Genomic DNA, 21,420 nt, shown 5'->3' with positions numbered 1-21,420 from the left:
CCTAGGACATAGCCAGTTGCGTCTGTTAAGCGCCTGACCAGGATGCTGGCACTACTAAGACATTAACTGAGGTTTTCACGGTGGTACTCTAGCAAAGTTAACCACTGTAGCCCTAAATTTATTATTATTTTTGTGTGTGTAGCCCACATCTAAGCACCGTGGCTGGCTGATCTCTCCTCTGGGTGATAACCCCTGGTGGACGGCATTGATATCTGTGGTTCCTGCTCTCCTCTGCACCATCCTCATATTCATGGATCAGCAGATCACTGCCGTCATCATCAACCGCAAGGAGCACAAACTCAAGGTAAAACTCCACATACTCTCATGTGCCTCAGCTCCAAGTAGGAGAAGATAAATGCATGTTTACATCCTTACACTCTCTCTCTCTCTTGTTGTAGAAAGGATGTGGTTATCATCTAGACCTGCTGGTGGTGTCTATAATGTTGGGCGTATGTTCGGTGATGGGGTTGCCATGGTTTGTGGCAGCCACTGTGCTCTCCATATCACATGTAAACAGCCTGAAGCAGGAGTCAAGCTGCTCGGCGCCAGGGGAACAGCCCAAATTTCTGGGTATTAGGGAACAGCGGCTCACAGGGGTGCTCATCTTCACCCTCATGGGCTGCTCCGTCTTCATGACCTCTGCACTGAAGGTAAGATATCACAAATTCAGCTATTTAAAAAAATACCAGGATTGTGAATATGAAAATGCTCTTTGCCATTTAATTGTATCAGACCAAGCTAGCTTACTTCTAATAAAGCATGTAAATGTTCATTTGGTACACGGAGGTGGGGTTTCAGAACCAAATTCCCATTTCTCACTGTTGGATTTTTAACATTTTAGGGTAACCGTAGCAAAATCTACATCACTACACACACATATAGACTCAAGAAGAAACCACAGAGAGCTTTAGGTGCAACTCCGCCAGCTACTTAATCCACCAGTGAATTACAATCCAAACTCTCACCAGAGAACCAAGCAGTCAGCAAAAAAAAAAAAAAAAAAAAAAAAAATCAGCAAAAAACACAGAAAGCTTCCACAGCAAAGGAATGGCAGTAACAATTACTGTTCACTGGACCCCTGGAAACCATAACAAAAAAAAAAGGACAGTCATTTACATTTTCTGCATTTAGTAGATGCTTTTATCCAAAGCGACTTACAGTACTGCGACAGTATACTGTCTAAGCAATTGAGGGTAAAGGACTTTGCTCAAGGGCCCAACAGTGGCAACCTGGCAGTGGTGGGGCTTGAAGCAGCGACCTTTGGATTACTAGTCCAGTACCTTAACCACTAGGCTACAACTGTCCAACAGTCAAACAATAAACCAACGTGATCTTAGCTCTGCTACCGGCAGGCTGGGCGCCCACACGAACAACGATTGTCTTGTTGTTCCAGGGAAGGGTTCCCGGAGAAAAATCCTCATAACTGATGCAATTACAACCTCTGCTGGCTGATTGCACAGAGACGAGGGATAATGTGATCAGGGTGTGACTCTCAGTACACAAATCTGTTCCACATATGAACTCACCTAGTGCAGGTGAAGAGATGCAGTCGCTACTGCATACTGGGGGGGTGTGTCAGTTGCGGCTCTCCTCAGTCAGGAGTGGAGGTTGGAATCAGTAAAGGGGAAGCGGAATGCAATCGGGTAATTGGATACAACTAGATTGGGAGGAAATGGGGGGGGGGGGGGGGGGGGGGGGGCAACTAGGAGCTTTCAAACAGAGGACTATCAAACAGGAATAATAAGGAGAGGACTCAGACCCAAACTAAGTTCCAGACATGCTTATATAGCTGTGTCTCCTGGTGTAGCAAGTAACATTTGATTGGGTGCAGGGAATGCTTTGAAGTGTGTTTCAAATAGACCCACATTATCTGTCTAACTGTGCCTCCTCTACCAGCCAGGCCAAATTGAGTATGGCAGGTGGGTACCTTACGTTAGTTAGTATCTATCAATGGTATCATTATTATTTTGACATACTATAAATTGTTACTACATCACTGGTGGCTGAACATTTTTTTCCTGTCAGAAATGCAGTTCCACAAGTGGCTTGTTGCTATGCAACAACATCATGTACAAATCAAAGTGGTGAAAGTCCTCTTAATTTCAGCCAACAGAGTAACCACTAATATTCCAGAACTGGTGGTCTGCTTGATGTGCACTGATAGAATGTGTGACCTCAGCATGCACATTACCTGGTAATTAACTGGACTGTATTAAAATGAAGTCATCTAGTAATTACACAAAATGTTTTGGCCTTTGCCTGAGACACCACTGTGCCCTTTTCCCCAGCAACTCTCCTGGTTTTCACCTGATGTAGTGTGAAAGGGTTTAAATGATCATAATACACCATTCCAAATCACTTGAGTTCAAATGATTGAAATACTGAGATCATTTTTCTTTTAAATAAGTTGATCTGTATTTATGTTATGATGAATGTGTGTGTGTGTGTGTGCAGTTCATTCCAATGCCAGTGCTGTATGGAGTTTTCCTCTATATGGGTGCCTCCTCTTTGAAAGGCATACAGGTGAGAACACTTCATTACAATGAAAAAAGTCATTATTGTTTTTACCTGATTTTACACATACACTTAATGACCGAAAGTATGTGGACATACACTATATTGCCAAAAGTATTCACTCACCCATCCAAATCATTGAATTCAGGTGTTCCAATCACTTCCATGGTCACAGGTGTATTAAACCTAGCACCTAGGCATGCAGACTGCTTCTACAAACATTAGATTTTTTTTATGTTCATTTATTTGAAGTAAAATGACAGTGACCTGCGATTGTACTTTGTTAAGTTTACATTATATTTGATCAAATATCGCAAATTCCCAAAGCATATCGAGATAGAAGTTTTTCATATCGCCCAGCCCTAGTGGCCTGCACAGAGCTCTGAACTCAACCCAGTGGAACTGGAATGTCACAAGCCAGAGCGTTTGGATGGTTCAGGGGTTATTGAAATATTACGCCACCCCACCACCACTGAGATCTGAGTTTGAATCTCAGCAGTGCTATTGGTCGGCTATTTCTATGAAAAGGGTGGATGGGGGGTCAGTGGCCAAAGCCCTGTAATGGATTAGCATTGCCCTGCTGTCAGTGTTTCCCGGTGGAATAAGACCTGCTACAACCCTGACCAGGATAAAGCGGTTAATAAAAATGTAATAGAATAAAAAAAGAATAAAACCAAGTCAGGGCTTATTGTCCAATATCAGTCCCTGACCTCTCAAATGATCTTTTGACTGTGTGTAAGGCTGTTATAGGTGCAAATGGTGTAGAATTGATTTATGGTCAAGTGTCCTCCTCATACTTTTGATTACGTATTGTATAAACTTAAAACTTAAAACAATTGAAATTTAGATAGTTAGATGATATATGATACATATTTCTAGTGTTAACCTTTTACTTTTAGAGACTAAAACTACTTTTTCATGCACAATATGTATTATTCCTCATCTAGTCTTCAGTCAGCAGACAATGTATGATCAGAGGATGCTTTTGGCTATGTAGTTTTGGTTAAGTACAATTCTCCTCCAATAAATCCCAACAACGGCCACTCAGGTGGCGCAGCGGTATAAACACACGCTGGAACCAGAGCTGGGATCTCGAATACATCGTATCGAATCTCAGCTCTGCCTGCCGGCTAGGCTGAGTGGCCACATGAATAACGATTGGCCTGTTGTTCATATGGGTGGGACTAAGCTGGATATGGTCTCTCTCTCATGACTGGTGCAATTACGACCTCTGCTGGCTGATTAATGGCACCTGCACAGAGATGAGAAAAGAGTGCTCTCAGGGTGTGTCTCTCCGTACACAATGCTGAGCTGCACTGCACTCGTCAAAGTGTAGGTGATAAGATGCATATGGCCACTGCCCACGTGTCGGAGGGGGCGTGGGTTAGCTTCGTTCTCCTCAATCAGAGCAGAGATTGACATTGATGGAGAGGAAGCATGATGCAATCGGGCAGTTGGACGCGCAAAAATTGAGATAAAAAGGGGAGAAAATGCATAAACAACAACAAAAAAAATCCCAACAACTTAAACACGCATAATGTGATTTTTTGCGTGAGCTGTATTGTTTATTTCGGCTATAATAATTATATCAGGAATATCTTCATTTATTTAAACTCTCTTTGTCAGTTCTTTGACAGGATAAAGCTGTTTGGCATGCCGACCAAGCATCAGCCGGATCTGATCTACCTGCGTTACGTGCCGTTGTGGAAGGTTCATGTGTTCACGTTGGTGCAGCTCACCTGCCTCGTGCTGCTGTGGATCATCAAAGCGTCTTCTGCTCGTGTCATCTTCCCCATGATGGTATAACAAGCATATTCATTATTAAATTTGCTTTAACCGTCATGCTATTGAAATATAAATAGCCACACAGTGCTGTATCAAAAAATAAAATGGTCAGAAAGAGGCAAAGAATACCACATGTTGGGCGCTTAGGTGGTGTAGCGGAAAAAAACGCTAGCACACCAGAGCTGACATTTCGAACTTGTCGGTTTGAAACTTTTTTGGGCTGGGCGCCTACATGAAAAAAGATTGGCTGTTGTTTATACAGGGTGGGAGCCGGACAGGAACTCTCTCATAACTGAGGCAATTATGACCTCTGCTGGCTGATTGATGGCGAAGTCAAGTCAAGGAATAATGCGTTGATCAGGGTGCAGCTCTCCGTACACAAAGCTCTGCTCAATCAGGGTGGGGATCGGCATCAGTAAAGAGGAAGCATTATGCAATTTGGTAATTGGATACACTAAAAGTTGGGAGAAACACACTAGCGCAGAGATTCTGAACTCCTCGGTTTGAAACTCGGCGTTGCCACCGGTCGGCTGGGCAACATCTAGCGAGCATAATTGGCCGTGCCTGCAGCAGACACGTTTCTGCTAGGGCGGGATGACTATGTGGGTGGGGTCTTCAAATACTTTGTAAGGACCCTGATTAGCAGATAGAGAGGCACCTGTGCAGAATGCATGGGTGAAAAAAGGTTCCGTTAAGGGCTGCGTGCGGGTCGGAGGAGGCGTGAGCAGCAATACACCCACCTGTCTGTATTTTGGAAAACTATTAGAATATCTGAAAATTACAACAGCAGTCTTATGCTGGGGGTGGTTATGTACCAGCCCACTGCTTTTAAGACCTAGGTTCAAATCATGGTGGTGCGAGCAGTCTTATTTGGCTCTTGATGGTAATGTCTGCTAATGCCTATAGCATGATCCTTGGTGTGTGTTAAAGCTCTCTACAGGAAAGTACTTCTGCCTGGTGAAAAGAAGTGGCCAGTAATTGTACATCTGTCAAACAAGGTGTGCACTAGCCTGTATTCAGCTAGGTTAGAAAAGAAATCTGCCTCTGGTCACTTTTATCTAAACAGTTTCCATTCAGTGATTATAAATATATATTTCTTTGTGTTAAAAGGACGAGCACCATCATTTATACTCGTCATGATTACATTTGAACATTGTTACATAAATAACAACGTTTAAGACCTTTAGGGTGATTGATTAACAGAAGACTAACAGAAGCTTTTAAACCAGTTAGAACTTTTTGGCCATGGCACATAACACTGTAATAAGCATGTCATAAATAAAAGTGTAATACAGGTTTCCTAAATGTAGCATGAAGGTGCTTTTGTCTAACAGTAGTGGAGAAATTTCTAAAAACGTTTTAACTGCTTCTTGTCTCAGGTGCTGGCGCTGGTGTTCGTTCGTAAGCTTCTGGATTTCTGCTTCACTAAAAGAGAGCTGAGTTGGCTGGATGATTTAATGCCTGAAAGCAAGAAGAAGACAGAAGATGATAAAAAGAAAAAGAATGCTAAACAGGTACAAAAAAGAGTCTCTGAACCTTCTGGTGTATAAATGACTATGACTTTTGCCTTTGTAGTGCAGTGATGCTACAGTGTGTGTTACTTCGTCTATTTGTTTCCACTGACTCATATACACCGAGATGATCTATTAAATTATTATAGGTATAGTGTAAAACATTTCTAGCGAATATATTAGATGTGGAAGGGAGGAAGAAAAAAGTTTCTATAAACTTGTGCTCCCATGACCCTAGATTAGAATGAGCCTTTAAGTTTCTTTTCCCTCCACAGGAAGCTGAGCAGACGACAGAGGAAGAAGATGAGACAGCACTGGCATACACAGAAGAAGGAGGAAGGAACACACTGAAGATCCCTCTGCACTCACACAGTGGCAGGTTGGTCTCAACTACAGTACATCACTCATACTTCAGCTCATAAACATTAGCAAGTTAGATGCCATCGAGGTGAAAAGCACCACCAAGTAATGTAATGAAATCATTACAATCAAAATGTAATTGTCCTTTTTTAAATTTTTTTATTCAATTCCAGTGGATTCAGAAAGCAATTAGACCCCTTGACCTTTTTGCACACTTTATTTTGTTGTGGATTTGATTTTGCATAATCTAAAGTGCCTATCTATAGGCTACATTTATCTCAATCTACATTTAATTACCCATAAGGATAAAGTAAAAATTAGCACAATCTTGGATTGTCCTAATTCAGCTACCAGGCAAAAAGGGCATTGGTTATGGAGGTAAGAAAAAAACCAATAATCAGTCTAAAAGAGCTCATGTGTCCTTTGCAGAGATTTGAGAACTTGTTGGATGGACAACCATCTCTATAACATTATATAAATCCGGCCGTTCTGGCAAAGTGGCAAAACAGAAGTCATTGTCAAGTAAAATATACTGTACAGTATATTCAAGTCAAGTCAAGTCAAGTCAAACTTATTTATATAGCCTTTTTACAATAGATTGTCTCAAAGCAACTTTACAGAATCCAGGACCAACAGACCAAAAACCCCTGTTGAGCAAGCCAAGGGTGACAGTGGCAAGGAAAAACTCCCTGAAAAATACAGAAAGAAACCTTGAGAGGAACCAGACTCAGCAGGGACCTCCATCCTCTTTGGGTGGCCTGGAGGATACTTTAAATAAATAGGATTTACACAAATCATACACACACAAAATTAAATTAAACTGAAAGTTATAACTAGCAAAAAAAAAAAATTGGAGTTCTTCATTGTTCAGTATATTCATTTTCGTTTTACCAACAAATTATCCTGGTTAGTGTCACAGTGGATCTGGCTTTTCTGGAATCACAGCCCAGACAGAACGCCAATCCATCTTGGGGCCACGGCCATACCTCCCTTAGACAAAGCCAATCATGTCTGTTTGTAGACGCCCAACAGGCCAGTAGCACCGCTGGGGTTTGGAACCCTGGATCCTATAGATAGTGGTCTACAGTAATGCAGTGCTAAAATATGGTGTGTTAGATTTAAAATCTCAAATATAGTCACATGGTATTAACCTGGATTAAAAATTTGGGGCAGATCTAAGATCTACTGGGAGTTGGTTTCAGATGTGTTGCATAAAAGCTCAATATGACGTCACTGTATTCACTAGCTGAGCTGTACACATTGAACTATGAGAACATTCTGATAAACAAGTTCTCAGAAAAGATAAAAGAAAGGAAACCCAGAACAAGCCGGGGATGGAAGTGAATGAGTTGCAGCTCACCTCACAGGCACTCTGGATAAGGGCCGTCATGCTGCCTTCGGGCCATTCACTCATCCTGGCTGAACAAAAAAATGCTACACCATCTGAGATTTAGAAAAAAACATATAAAGAGGGCTGACTGTAATCTTTACAGAAAAAATCATAGTAAAAGTTAATAGATATTATTATATAGTAAATTTAAGGTCGTGAGGGCTCTATAATTTTTTGTAAACAGTAGATATCTCGTATTGTACCTGTCGTACATCATGCTGTATTTACACAGGTCACACAGATCAGCAGCACCCTTCTCCTGCAAAGATGAAGAGGAGTCAGAGTTTAGTGTATGACAAAAATGAAGTCATGGTTTTACCCCCAAATTCCTAGTTTAAACTAAACCTGCATGGAAAAGGAACAGCTGGACTTTAGATGCCTAGTTTAGCTTAATAATGGCATGAATTTGTAATATGAGCATATTACTGCTTTAACCCTTTTATAACCCAGTTTAACCAGTCTGTGGGTTATGTTTTTCAGCATGTATGTGTGGCGTAAAGTCCTGATCATGCAAAGTATCAACCAGTTTTGTTTAATATACTCAATTATACAGAATGTGTATCAATGAACAGTCTAGTCATGTCCAATTCACTAACTTTCTCCAGTGCTGCAGACCCTCAGCCTCTCAGTCGCATGTGTAGCCTTAGGCCACTTCTTTTCACCTGCCAGTCTGGGTCTCACAGAGATTACTATCTGTAATCTATCAAGCACTACTATCTGTAAATCAACCATCCCTCATATAGGCTCCTTGACCAACCAGCAGAAGCCGCAATTAGGAACCCATTTGACGGTTTCTTTCTTCAGGGACAGCCAATTGTGCCTATATGGATCTGCCAGGTCGATAGCACAGCTGATATTTGAGCAGATATTTAGCAGTGGTGGGCTAGTGCAGTAGACCACTGCGCTACCTGAGTGCTTCTTGATATTTGAGTTCTTCATATTAATGTTGCAAATAAATGTTTACATGCGATTGCACCTGGTTCCTACATGAAATGTCAGTGCTTTTTTGAGGAAGATTTCAGTAAGTAACAATAGAGAAATTAAAGGACACCGACGAGGCATAACATTATGACAGGTGAAGTGAATAACACTGATTATCTCTTCATCACGGCACCTGTTAGTGGGTGGGATATATATGACAGCCAGTGAACATTTTCTCCTCAAAGTTGATGTGTTAGAAGCAGGAAAAATGGACGATTTGAGTGAGTTGGACAAGGGCCAGATTGTGATGGCTAGACGATTGGGTCAGAGCATCTCCAAAACTGCAGCTCTTGTGGGGTGTTCCCGGTCTGCAGTGGTCAGTATCTATTAAAAGTGGTCCAAGGAAGAAACAGTGGTAAACCGGTGACAGGGTCATGGGCGGCCAAGGCTTATTGAATACACAGTGCATCACAGTTTGTTGCATATGGGGCTACATAACCCCAGACCAGTCAGTTAAGAAGGTGGTCATAATGTTATGTCTGATTGGTGTATTAAAAAAAAATTAAAAAGCCATTCTTTCTTTTCTTTTCCTTTTCGAGATTCCGAGACTGTGTGTCCTTAAGAGTGACCTACATAGTCTGGAGTGTGTAATGAATACATTTTGGTTGGAAAATTTACCCAAATAGAGCCACAGTGCCACAAAAAGCTAATTAATTATTACAAAGCTTTCAAAGCTTTGCAAAATACTAATGTCAATTGTTTTTCTAGCTTAAATATTTTACAGTTAACGTACATATGTGGTAGGGCTGGTGGAGAGAATAAAATGGAGTCATTTCTGCCATCTAGTGGAACTGAGAGGATGGTGCAAGCTTTAAGCTAACTCCACAAATAATAGCTTTCTGGTGCATATTGTTTATTTAATTTCTTTGTATGAAGAGGTTTAGTTATTAGCGCTCATATCTATTCATTAATGCTCTAGTTTGTAATCAGGGTGGTATGTCTGGTTGGGAAGCCTTTAGCAAACAAAGAAAGGTTTTTACATTTTACATTTACATTTTTGGCATTTAGCAGACGCCCTCACCCAAAACAACTTACAGTAGTGTGAGAGTATATATTGTTCAAGCAATTGAGGGTTAAGGGCCTTGCTCAAGGGCTCAACAGTGGCAACCTGGCAGTGGTGGGGCTTAAACTAGCAACCTTTTGATTACTAGTCCGATACCTTAAATGCTAGTCCGATACCTTAAATGCTAGGCTAATATATATATATATATATACTATACGTATATATATATATATACTGATCAGTCATAACATTAAAACCACCTCCTTGTTTCTACACTCACTGTCAGTTTTATCAGCTCCACTTACCATATAGAAGCATTTTGTAGTTGTATAATTACTGACTGTAGTCCATCTGTTTCTCTACATACTTTTTTAGCCAGCTTTCACCTTGTTCTTCAATGGTTAGGACCCCCATAGGACCACCACAGAGCAGGTATTATTTAGGTTGTGAATCATTCTCAGCACTGCAGTAACACTGAAATGGTGGTGGTGTGTTAGTGTGTGTTGGCTGGATATTTTTTGGTCAGCACAACACACACTAACACACCACCACCATGTCAGTGTCACTGCAATGCTGAGAATGACCCACCACCCAAATAATACCTACTCTAATACCTACTCTGTAGTGGTCCTGTGGGGGTCCTGAGCATTGAGGAACAGCATGAAAGGGGGCTAACAAAGCATGCAGAGAAACAGATGGACTACAGTCAGTAATTGTAGAACTACAAAGTGCTTCTATATGATAAGTGGAGCTGATAAAATGGACAGTAAGTGTAGAAACAAGGAGGCGGTCATAATGTTATGCCTGATTGGTATATCTTAATATCTTAATATATAATCCAGTGGAAGATATTCCATTGGTACAGTCTCTCAAACCTGGTCCTGATCAAGGGAGTTCACCTGTTTTAATGGGGTCATAGAACAAAATGTGTATATGCCCAGGAAAGAAGGGTCCAAGATTTTCAGGGGACTCATACATACATAAAGTAGTGAGCCCTGGTATCACTAGTCCTTATGCATCCCCTATAGTGGTCATCCAAAAGAAGTATGTGTTCATATGTTTGTGTTGAATATCACTAACTCAATACTAAGACTGATACAGATACAGTCCCCATGTCAAAAACAGAAGAATCGCTGTATGCTTTGAGTGGTGGAAAGTGATTTAGCACCTTGGATCGAACTAGCGGATCAAGTCCCAAAGACCGAATATAATAGAATGCCCTTTAGTGCATGCAATGCCCCAGCTATGTTCTAGCAGTTAATAGAACAGGTGTTTGTGGATTTGTGGAGCTGCTATATATGAATGATACAGTCATTTTCTCACAGGCTTTCCAACATCTCAAACATCCAGATATGGTGCTGAGTCGTCTGCAACAGCATCATTTGAAACTAAAACAATGTTATTTCTTTTAGAAGGAAGTAAGTGTTCTAGGGAATGTTATTTCTGTCGCAGGCATGTCCATCGACCCAGAAAAGATTTGAGCAGTTGCCAAATGGAAGCAACCTTTTACTGTGAAAGAGCAGAAGTCCTTTTTAGTTTGTATCATATTATAGATGGTTTGTGGATGGATTTTACAGGGTTCTTGGAAGTGACCTTGGCCTGGAATGCCTGGCACCATAAATCAGTGCTGGGATGAAGCTTGTGAAGTAAGTTTATTGCCTTGGATAGGTTAGGTTAGGTTAGGTTAGGTTACTGTGTGCTCCTGTGTTGGGGTATACTGATTTTAGACTTTACATCCACATTACATCTATCTAATGCAAAATTAAATAATAAAAAAAACAACAACTTCATTTTATTTGTTAATAAACCTCCATTCCTGCAATTTAGGCCTGCAACACATTCCACAAAAAACTGTGATGTGGCAATTTAAAGCTAGTAATGAGGTTAAATGACTTAATAATGATGTGATTTTAAACAGGCGATGTCAATATGTGATTGTAATCATGGTTTGGAGTCTCTGTGCAGTGAAGATGGGCAGATGATCTCAAGTTTGTCAACAAATTCATGAACAAATATTAAAATGTTTAAAAACAATGTACCTCAAAAAAAAAAAAAAAATTGGAAAGGAGAAAGCATATTTCTCCCTCTACAGTGCATAATATCATTAAACGATTCAAGGAATCTGAGAAACTTCAGTGTGTGAAGGGCAAGGGCGCAAGCTTAAGCTGAACGCCCGTGATCTTCGATCCATCAGACGGCACTGCATCAAGAACCGCCACTCAACAATAGCTGATATAACCACATGGGTGAGAGATTACTGAAGAAAACTATTGTCAATATAACGGTTCCGCCAGTACAGTCAGCCGCCAGCAGGGGGCCTGGGCGGCGCAGGGGAAGAACTGGTGGAGTGGAGCTTCAGAACTCCAACCCCCAGAATCCCCAACGACAATCAGTGCCAACCAGGCTCAGCTGTGCGGCACTGCATTTAAACCCGGCGTCAAACAGCAGCCGGCGTCGCACCGTTAAATCAGTGCTACCGGTAAAAAGGGTATTTGTAAAACAGAAAAGAATAGAAGAGAGAAAAGTAGAAAAGAAAGAAAACAAAAACAAAGAAAAAGAAAGGAAAAGAGGAGAAAGGGAAAGAACAGAGAGGCAAAAGAAAAGAAAGGAAAGGGAAAGAAAGGAAAAGAAAAGCACAGAAAGGAGATTAATAGAAAAGTAAAGGGAGGTTATTGAGCTGCACAAGAGTGAAGCTCAGTCCTCCACTTTCGTTACGTTTGTTTCATGTTTCACAAGCACAATATATTTTTCGAAAGAGAAAAAAGACGTTTCTTCACGGGAGCGTGGGGAAGAGTTTGAGTACTTTTGTTTAAGTTTTGAAAAAAACTTTCCTTTGTTTGAGTACACGATACCGGCGTCTCCTTTGTTTGTCGTTTCGCGCCTTTATTTTCTCACCGCCTTTTATAGCGGTTTATCCGTCTCCTCTGTGTCCCACTCAGTGGCACGTTGAGAAAGCACAGCGCTATAGCGCTAGAAGTCGGAGGTTCGAATCCGACAAAAGCCAAAACACACAACGAGTGTTCTAAAATCAAATTATATATTTATTGTACTTTTTAACACATATCCAACCATAAACTTATATTGATTACTCTGTATTTTGTTGAAATAACCACACACATTAAAAGACATTCTGCGCTTGGGTCCACCACCTCACCCACTCACCGTAACAGAACGGTGCGACCACCATGGACCCAGCAGAGTTAACGCCCCTTAAGGAAGCCCTACAACATCAGGGCTCCGCCATAGGCCGTCATGAACAACTGCTGCAGGAGATGATGCAGCAGTTGACGCTGTTGGTTAAGAGTCACACTGAAACAGCCCAGGCCGCTGCTGAAGCTGCTGAACAGCGCCCCCCTCATATGTCCACTTACACTTTAGCCCAAGCCCCACTCAGAGAGGACTCTCAAGTAGCCACTCCTGAGCGCTATGCAGGGGAACCTGAAAAGTGTAGCGGATTTTTGCTACAGTGCTCACTGGTGTTTGAGCAGCAACCATCCCGGTTCCCCACTGAGAGATCGAAGGTGGCTTTTATGGTGTCCCTTCTTACTGATAGAGCGCTGACCTGGGCCACCTCTCTCTGGGAGCAGAACTCCCCAGACTGCGCCACCAGCCAGGCGTTTACTGAGGCGCTACGCCAAACCTTTTATCAACCTGTCGGTGGAAAGGAGGCTGGGCCACGCCTTCTCGAACTTTCACAGGGCGCGCGCCCAGTAGCCGATTACGTAATTGAATTCCGCACTCTGGCAGCAGAATGTGGGTGGAACGAGGAGGCACTGCTAGCAATATTTCAGCGAGGGCTTAATGGCAGGATTAAAGATGAGCTAGCCACTCGTGACTTGCCCTCCACCCTGCTCGCACTGTATGAGGTATGCATTCGGCTGGACAACCGCATGCGCCAGAGAGCCCAGGATCGGGCCAGAAGTGCCCACGCCCCTGGGTCTAGCCGATTTTGGCAGGGCACTCCAGAGAGATCGTTACCCCCACAAGAGGTACCGGAGCCCATGCAGCTGGGAGGTACCCGTCTGCCCAGTCCGCAGCATGGCCGCTCCTCCACCATACATAAGTCGGGAAATGGAAGGGTCTACCCCGATCAGGGGGGTCGAGTTTAGACCGCACAGTTTCCCCCAATTCTGGCCTCCTTCTCCCTATCACTCTGTCGTGGGCCCCTCGACAGCACACTAAATTAATGGCATTCGTGGACTCTGGGGCTGCCGGCAGTTTCATTGACTCCTCTCTAGCTTTATCCCTGGGACTCCCAGTAGAGCCCCTGGACCACCCACTGCCCATACTTGCCATTGATGGCCGAGCTGTTGGCTCTGGCCTAGTAACCCATCGCACCAAACCCCTGGCGATGCAGGTGGACTCCCATGTAGAACAGGTAGAATTATACCTGACCCAGGCCCCCCACCTACAGTTGGTGCTGGGATACCCGTGGCTTAAGCTCCACAACCCTCGAATTGATTGGGTGACACAGTCCGTGTATGCATGGGGGCCTCAATGCCAGGGGACCTGTTTGCGGCCTCCAGGGGTAGCCCGCGAAGTATCAAAGTCTCAGGCATTTCAGATGCTCAACCTATCTGAGGTTCCCAGTGTCTACTGGGACCTTAAAGAGGTTTTCAGCAAGGCCAAAGCGCAAGTGCTTCCCCCCCACAGGGCCTATGACTGTGCAATTAATCTCCTCCTTGGCACCACACCACCGAGAGGACGATTATTTTCACTCTCTTCCCCAGAGCGTACAGCCATGGAAGCATATATTCAGGAGGCCCTTAATTCTGGGTTTATACAACCCTCTTCCTCGCCTGCGGGTGCAGGATTTTTTTTTGTGGGCAAAAAGGATGGGGGGCTCCGGCCCTGCATAGACTATCGGGGGCTCAACGCCATCACCGTTAAGGACCGATATCCCTTACCCCTCATGCAGACGGCCTTTGAAGCACTGCAGCAAGCCTCAATCTTTACTAAACTGGACTTGCGCAGCGCATACAATTTAATCCGCATAAGGCAAGGTGACGAATGGAAGACGGCCTTCATCACCCCCTCAGGGCATTACGAGTACCGAGTAATGCCCTTTGGCCTTATGAACGCACCTGCAGTCTTCCAACGCTTCATTAATGAAGTGTTGAGAGAGGCCCTGGACAGGTACGTATACGTATATCTTGATGACATCCTCATATACAGCCGATCCCTTGAGGAACATGAAGGACATGTGAGGCGGGTTCTCCAATTACTCTTGGAGAACCGCCTTTATGTTAAACTCGAGAAATCTTTGTTCCACACCGAGACTGTATCATTTCTGGGCTTCGTGGTATCAAAAGGCACACTCCGAATGGACCCAGCGAAATTTAAAGCTGTAGTAGACTGGCCCCGCCCCGCCTCTCTTCGGCAGGTCCAGTCTTTTCTGGGGTTTGCCAACTTCTTCCGACGGTTTGTGCGCAACTTCAGCACGATGGCGGCACCCCTTACCGCCCTTACCCGGAAGACCCCAGGGCCCTTTCGCTGGACCATGGAAGCACAAAATTCCTTTGAGGAGATCAAGGTGCAACTAACATCACCCCCGGTTCTTCAGTTGCCTGATCCTGAAGAGCCCTTTATCGTTGAGGTGGATGCCTCTGACATAGGTGTGGGAGCGGTACTCTCCCAGCGCCTAGGGCCAAACAAGAAACTTCATCCATGTGCATTTTACTCACATAGACTATCTCTAGCAGAGCACAACTACAGCATTGGGGACAGGGAACTCCTAGCTGTCAAGCTCGCATTAGAGGAGTGGAGGCACTGGCTGGAGGGAGCCAAACACCCTTTTGTGGTCTGGACAGACCACAAGAACTTGGCCTACATACAGCAGGCAAAGCGACTAAATCCTCGACAAGCCCGATGGGCTTTGTTTTTTGGTCGCTTTCGGTTTGTGTTGTCTTATAGACCAGGGTCCAAAAACACCAAACCCGATGCTCTGTCCAGACAATGGGCTCCTTCTGAACCTGACCCCTCACCAGAGCCCATCATACCCACTGCTCAAATCCTGGCCCCCCTCCGCTGGGCGATAGAAGACACCATCAGGCAGGCTCTTCGTCAGGAGCCAGATCCTGGAGGTGGACCCCACGGACGGCAGTATGTCCCCACATCGGCCCGCCAGCAGGTCATGCAGTGGGGACACTCCTCCCCTTTCTCCGGACATCCGGGTGTCAACCGGTCACTGGAGTTCCTCCGGAGACGCTTCTGTTGGCCAGGGATAGAGAAAGATGTCCGTGCATATATAGCTTCTTGCGAGGTGTGCGCAAGAAGCAAATCACCTAGGTCTCGACCCCCAGGGCTTCTGCAACCGTTGCCTATCCCCGCACGGCCATGGTCTCACATCTCTTTGGACTTCGTGACGGGCCTGCCACCATCTAGGGGCAAAACGGTGATCCTGGTGATTGTGGACCGATTCTCCAAGGCGTGCAAGTTTGTGGCTCTGCCCAAGCTTCCAACCGCCAAGGAGACCGCCGATTTACTTCTGCAGCATGTGGTCAGGGTACACGGGATGCCCAGTGACCTGGTGTCTGACAGGGGACCCCAGTTTGCCAGTCGGTTTTGGAAAGCCTTCTGCCAACGAATGGGGGCCACTGTAAGTCTTGCCTCTGGCTTCCACCCAGAATCCAACGGCCAGACGGAAAGGGTGAACCAGGACCTTGGCCAGATGTTGCGCTGTCTAACGACACATAACCCTGCCTCCTGGGCGGACCAACTGCCATGGGCAGAATATGCCCATAACACCCTGTGGCACTCTTCCCTAGGCATGTCGCCCTTCGAGTGCCAATTTGGATATCCGCCGCCCTTGTTTGCAGAACAAGAAACGGAAGTAGGGGTCCCGGCGGCTGATCAATATGTTCGCCGTTGCCGCCGGGCATGGCAGAAGGCACGAGCATCCCTGCAAGCGGCCACTGCAGCCAGGAAACGGGTCGCAGATCGCAAACGGCGTGATGCCCCGACCTTCCGCATTGGCCAGCGTGTCTGGCTCTCCACCCGCGACCTGCCACTTCGGGGGGAGTCCCGCAAACTGGCGCCCCGCTTTGTGGGGCCCTTCAAGGTGGAGCGGCGCATCAACCCAGTGTCGTACCGCCTGCGCCTACCTCCAAGCATGAGGGTCCACCCCACATTCCATGTGTCGCACCTCAGGCCATTTGTATGTGGTGCCCCAGCACCGGCCACCGCCCCTCCTGGACCACGCCTTGTAGATGGCGCTCCAGCGTACACGGTCCGCCGGTTACTGGACTCTCGCCAGGTCAGGGGGAGCACCCAGTATTTAGTAGACTGGGAGGGATACGGACCTGAGGAGCGAACATGGGTCCCGGCGCGCCAAATCCTGGATCCAGAATTAATCCGGGAATTCCGGCGTGACAGGGCAGCTGGTCTGGGGACGTCAGGAGCCGCCCCTAGGGGAGGAGGTACTATAACGGTTCCGCCAGTACATTCAGCCGCCAGCAGGGGGCCTGGGCGGCGCAGGGGAAGAACTGGTGGAGTGGAGCTTCAGAACTCCAACCCCCAGAATCCCCAACGACAATCAGTGCCAACCAGGCTCAGCTGTGCGGCACTGCATTTAAACCCGGCGTCAAACAGCAGCCGGCGTCGCACCGTTAAATCAGTGCTACCGGTAAAAAGGGTATTTGTAAAACAGAAAAGAATAGAAGAGAGAAAAGTAGAAAAGAAAGAAAACAAAAACAAAGAAAAAGAAAGGAAAAGAGGAGAAAGGGAAAGAACAGAGAGGCAAAAGAAAAGAAAGGAAAGGGAAAGAAAGGAAAAGAAAAGCACAGAAAGGAGATTAATAGAAAAGTAAAGGGAGGTTATTGAGCTGCACAAGAGTGAAGCTCAGTCCTCCACTTTCGTTACGTTTGTTTCATGTTTCACAAGCACAATATATTTTTCGAAAGAGAAAAAAGACGTTTCTTCACGGGAGCGTGGGGAAGAGTTTGAGTACTTTTGTTTAAGTTTTGAAAAAAACTTTCCTTTGTTTGAGTACACGATACCGGCGTCTCCTTTGTTTGTCGTTTCGCGCCTTTATTTTCTCACCGCCTTTTATAGCGGTTTATCCGTCTCCTCTGTGTCCCACTCAGTGGCACGTTGAGAAAGCACAGCGCTATAGCGCTAGAAATCGGAGGTTCGAATCCGACAAAAGCCAAAAAACACAACGAGTGTTCTAAAATCAAATTATATATTTATTGTACTTTTTAACACATATCCAACCATAAACTTATATTGATTACTCTGTATTTTGCTGAAATAACCACACACATTAAAAGACATTCTGCGCTTGGGTCCACCACCTCACCCACTCACCGTAACAGTCAAGTGCTACAATACGGAGTTACATTAAAAAATACAACTTAAAACTTTACTGTGCAAAAAAAGAAGCCTTATATTAACCATGTCCAGAAGTGGCGTCAAGTTCTCTGGACTCAGAGGCATCTGGGATGGACCATCACACAGTGGAAATGTGTATTGTGGTCAGACTAATCAGTATTTCAGAAACAGACGCCATATGGACCATCCAGTCCAAAAGTCAGAGTCTGTCATGGTATGAGGTGTTCAAGTTTCAAGTTTATTTGTCATTTGTACAAATGTTAGCAGCAGTTGTACATTGAAATGTGTGTCAGTGGACCTGGAAAAGGTAATTTAGACTTCTGTGATGGCAGTTTTAATGTCCATGCATTTTTCAGTTACACACATTACAAGGGCATGGTGGCAGAAGAAGAGGATACGGGTACTGGACTGGCCTGCCTGCAGTCCTGACCTGTCCCCAACAGAGAATGTGTGGAGAATTTTAAAACGACGACCCCGTACTGTTGCACACCTTAAGAAGTGTTTGCAGGAAGAATGGGGCAAAATAAAACCTGAAACATTTCATCACTTGGTCTCCTCGGTGTCAAAACGTCTTTTAAATGTTGTGAGACTGAATGGCAATGTTACAAAATGGTAAATTCTTTACCGTCCCAACATTTTTTAGAATGTGTTGCAGGAATGAAATGCAGGAATGGATGTTTATTAACAAATGATATAAAGTTGACCAAACATTTGAAAGTATGTCTGGTCAAAAAACAAACATGGTTGAATACTTGCTTGCCCCCACTGCTGGCTGATGAGATGCACCAATGCTCCGCATGCATAAAAACCTACAAAAAGTGTTTCCTTTCTCTGATTTAACGATCTTATTCAACCCCATCCCTCTTTTTCTCTCTGTACCAGTCAGGAGAAGGTGGCATGTGTTAGGCTGAACGTGGAAGGAGCCCAGGGTGGGCGAGGAGAGGCGAACGTTGAGACGGCCCTGTAGAGACAGCATTCCTTCCTTCCTTCTTTATGAAGCACTTCCCAAAGTCAACGCTGGAGCATAGCAGGAAACGTCAGCCACTCGACTCTGGGTCACCGGAGCCCCCTGCTGTATTGTAGTACAGAGTACTGAATACTGACCGAAAGCACAGGTGTACATGAATGTACTCATTAATACTAAACAACCAGCCACAGAACAGACTGTAACTACACAATAGATTTCCTAATTCATATGCTTATTTTTATTTTGCTTCATACACAGTTTCATTTTGTTCAAAAAGAGAACATTTCTTGTACTGTTGTACCTTTCTACCTCCCAGTTTAGAAGATTTTGGATCATTTTTATTTCCTTAAAGCTAATTTCTTGGATGTGCCATCTAACAGCATCTAGCATCCAATAAATCTGTTTTACTTTTTTTTTTAATTATTTTATAAAAGTAAACTTTATACTAGTTATATTATCTAATTTTAATTACGGGAAAATGATCAAAAAGTACCTGTCCAAAAATGGGTAAATTGTTAAAGGGAAATAATATGCAAAAATCATTAAAAAGGGAAAACCTACATCAAAATGTATGTATTTAAATGCAACAATTGTATTTATTTTAAACAGTCTGGATAAATTTTCTAATAATAATTTTCTAAATCTAAAACATCAAACCCCTTAGCTGGTCAGATATGCAATTCAGATGGGCAAGAACAAGGCACAAAACTCGCATTTTAAAACAGATAAACCAAAACCAACATCTACACTGATTTGCCAGGAAATCTAAATAAGTAAGAGTGGGTGGAGACATATTCAAAATAAACACTCATATGTTTACATGCATCACAATAATCTGTTGATGGTGGAACTGACAACTTAATCAGAATAGAAAACATGTATATAGTAGATTTAGAAAGCATTCAGACCCTTGACTTTTTGTACACTTTACTGTGGTACAAGTCCCTTGCCTGCATAGTGGATGTGTATTCCACCTGCATAGAACAGAACAAAGTTAGAAGCTTTGAGTGATGCAAAGTGGTTTAGCACCTTGTATCTAACTAGCAGGTACAAGTAAGTCCCAGTGGCTAAGCAAGATGCAGAGAAGTTGGCATTTGTCATGCCTTTTGGGCTATTTGAATTTATTAGGATGCCCTTTGGTTTATGCGATGCCCCAGGTACATTTCAGCAGTTGATGGCACAGGTATTTGGGGACCAGACTTTCCATGCATCATAAAATGGTTTTGTAGATGTTATTTTGAATTGTAATTGCCATTTTAACCCATCAATCCCCAACTGATCACCCATAATGAAGTAAAATGTTTTATTGTGGGAACAGTATTGGCCAGGAAATCTGTATAAAAAAATTCTTCCTAACACTAGATATGTTTAGATGAATTATAATAATCTGTTGATCAATCAGAACAGAAAACATTATATAGTGAATTTAGAAAGTATTCAGACCCCTTGACTTTTTGTTCACTTTTTTTTTTTTTTTTACCTCCCTGGTCAGTATGATTATTGAGGCCACTGTGGTCTTGGAAACACCCAAAGCCTTAGATAATGTTTAATATCCTTGCCCTGATCTATACCTTGTCAGAATTTGATCGTGAATATCTACAGTCAGTTCCTCTGACTTTATAGCTTGGGTTTTTTTCTCACAATGCAGTGTAAATTGTGGGTTCTTATAGACCCAAGTGTGTTACTTTCCAAGCCATGTTCAGTCTAATAAAATTGCAACAGTTAAACTCCAGTTGAGTTCCATATACTAATATATCTCAAATATAACTAAAGCCAAAAACCAACAATTTGGAGTGCTGCAGCAAATGGGTTTGAATACTTTAAAGAATGAGAAATGAGAACAAAAAACATTTGTCATTATGGGTAGTTAATTGTAGATTGTTGGTTAAAAATAGTGGTTATTTTAATCAAATCCTAACAATAACGTGTGTGCTGCACCCAGATCAAGCCACTGATAAAAATACTTATTCACTGAGACATGCATTTAGTGCATAAATCTGCATTAATAAACACCCCCACAAAAATACAGTATGCCAAATTTCTTTTCTTTCTTTTTTAATTTATTTCTTTTTATTTTTTCATTTCTACATAATACTAATAATGACAGGGGACATTTAACCAACCTTTTAAAAATAGCAGTTATACTGATTAAATTCTAACAATAAAGTTTAAAAAAAAAATCTAATGGTCTGAATAATCCAATCTGAGTAAAATATGTATCTAACTGAATAAGGTGGGTAATCATTAGGTAATCTGGTGAATATAATAATAATAATAATAATAATAACCATGTAAACCTTTGTTTACATAATTATTAATAATGACAGGGGATATTTAACCAACCTTTTAAAGTGAAATGATGGAATGGCAAATACACAAATGCTTATTTTCAGTTCTGTTTATACAAAATATGGCCAAAAATGTGGACACCTGACCCGAGCTTGTTAAGACAGCCCACTGTAAAACCATGAGTATTAACATATAGCTGCGGCTGTAAACACTTGACTTTGCGACTTCAGTTGTTTTAGTAAGGCCTTCCAAAATATTCTGAAGTGTGTCTGTGTTTAACAGTTTAATC

The 21,420-nt window shown here is 43.3% G+C and overlaps 1 protein-coding gene across 1 annotated transcript in view; it reads left to right on the top strand.

Moving 5' to 3' along the window:
• Window positions 1-19,089, top strand: part of LOC134303058 (sodium bicarbonate cotransporter 3-like) — a 79,686-nt gene extending 60,597 nt beyond the window's left edge. The window contains exons 19-25 of the mRNA XM_062988355.1: window positions 143-304; window positions 399-650; window positions 2,455-2,523; window positions 4,141-4,314; window positions 5,679-5,813; window positions 6,086-6,189; window positions 18,758-19,089. Of these exons, the coding sequence (XP_062844425.1) occupies window positions 143-304; window positions 399-650; window positions 2,455-2,523; window positions 4,141-4,314; window positions 5,679-5,813; window positions 6,086-6,189; window positions 18,758-18,842 (981 nt within the window). The 3' untranslated portion in view covers window positions 18,843-19,089. The remainder of the gene's footprint in view (window positions 1-142; window positions 305-398; window positions 651-2,454; window positions 2,524-4,140; window positions 4,315-5,678; window positions 5,814-6,085; window positions 6,190-18,757) is intronic.
• Window positions 19,090-21,420: the final 2,331 nt, after the last annotated feature.

This window comes from Trichomycterus rosablanca, chromosome 1, assembly GCF_030014385.1.
Source record: "Trichomycterus rosablanca isolate fTriRos1 chromosome 1, fTriRos1.hap1, whole genome shotgun sequence".
NCBI classification, from domain to species: domain Eukaryota; kingdom Metazoa; phylum Chordata; class Actinopteri; order Siluriformes; family Trichomycteridae; genus Trichomycterus; species Trichomycterus rosablanca.
Note: the sequence above shows the minus strand (reverse complement) of the source record. Positions and strands in the feature narration are given on the sequence as shown.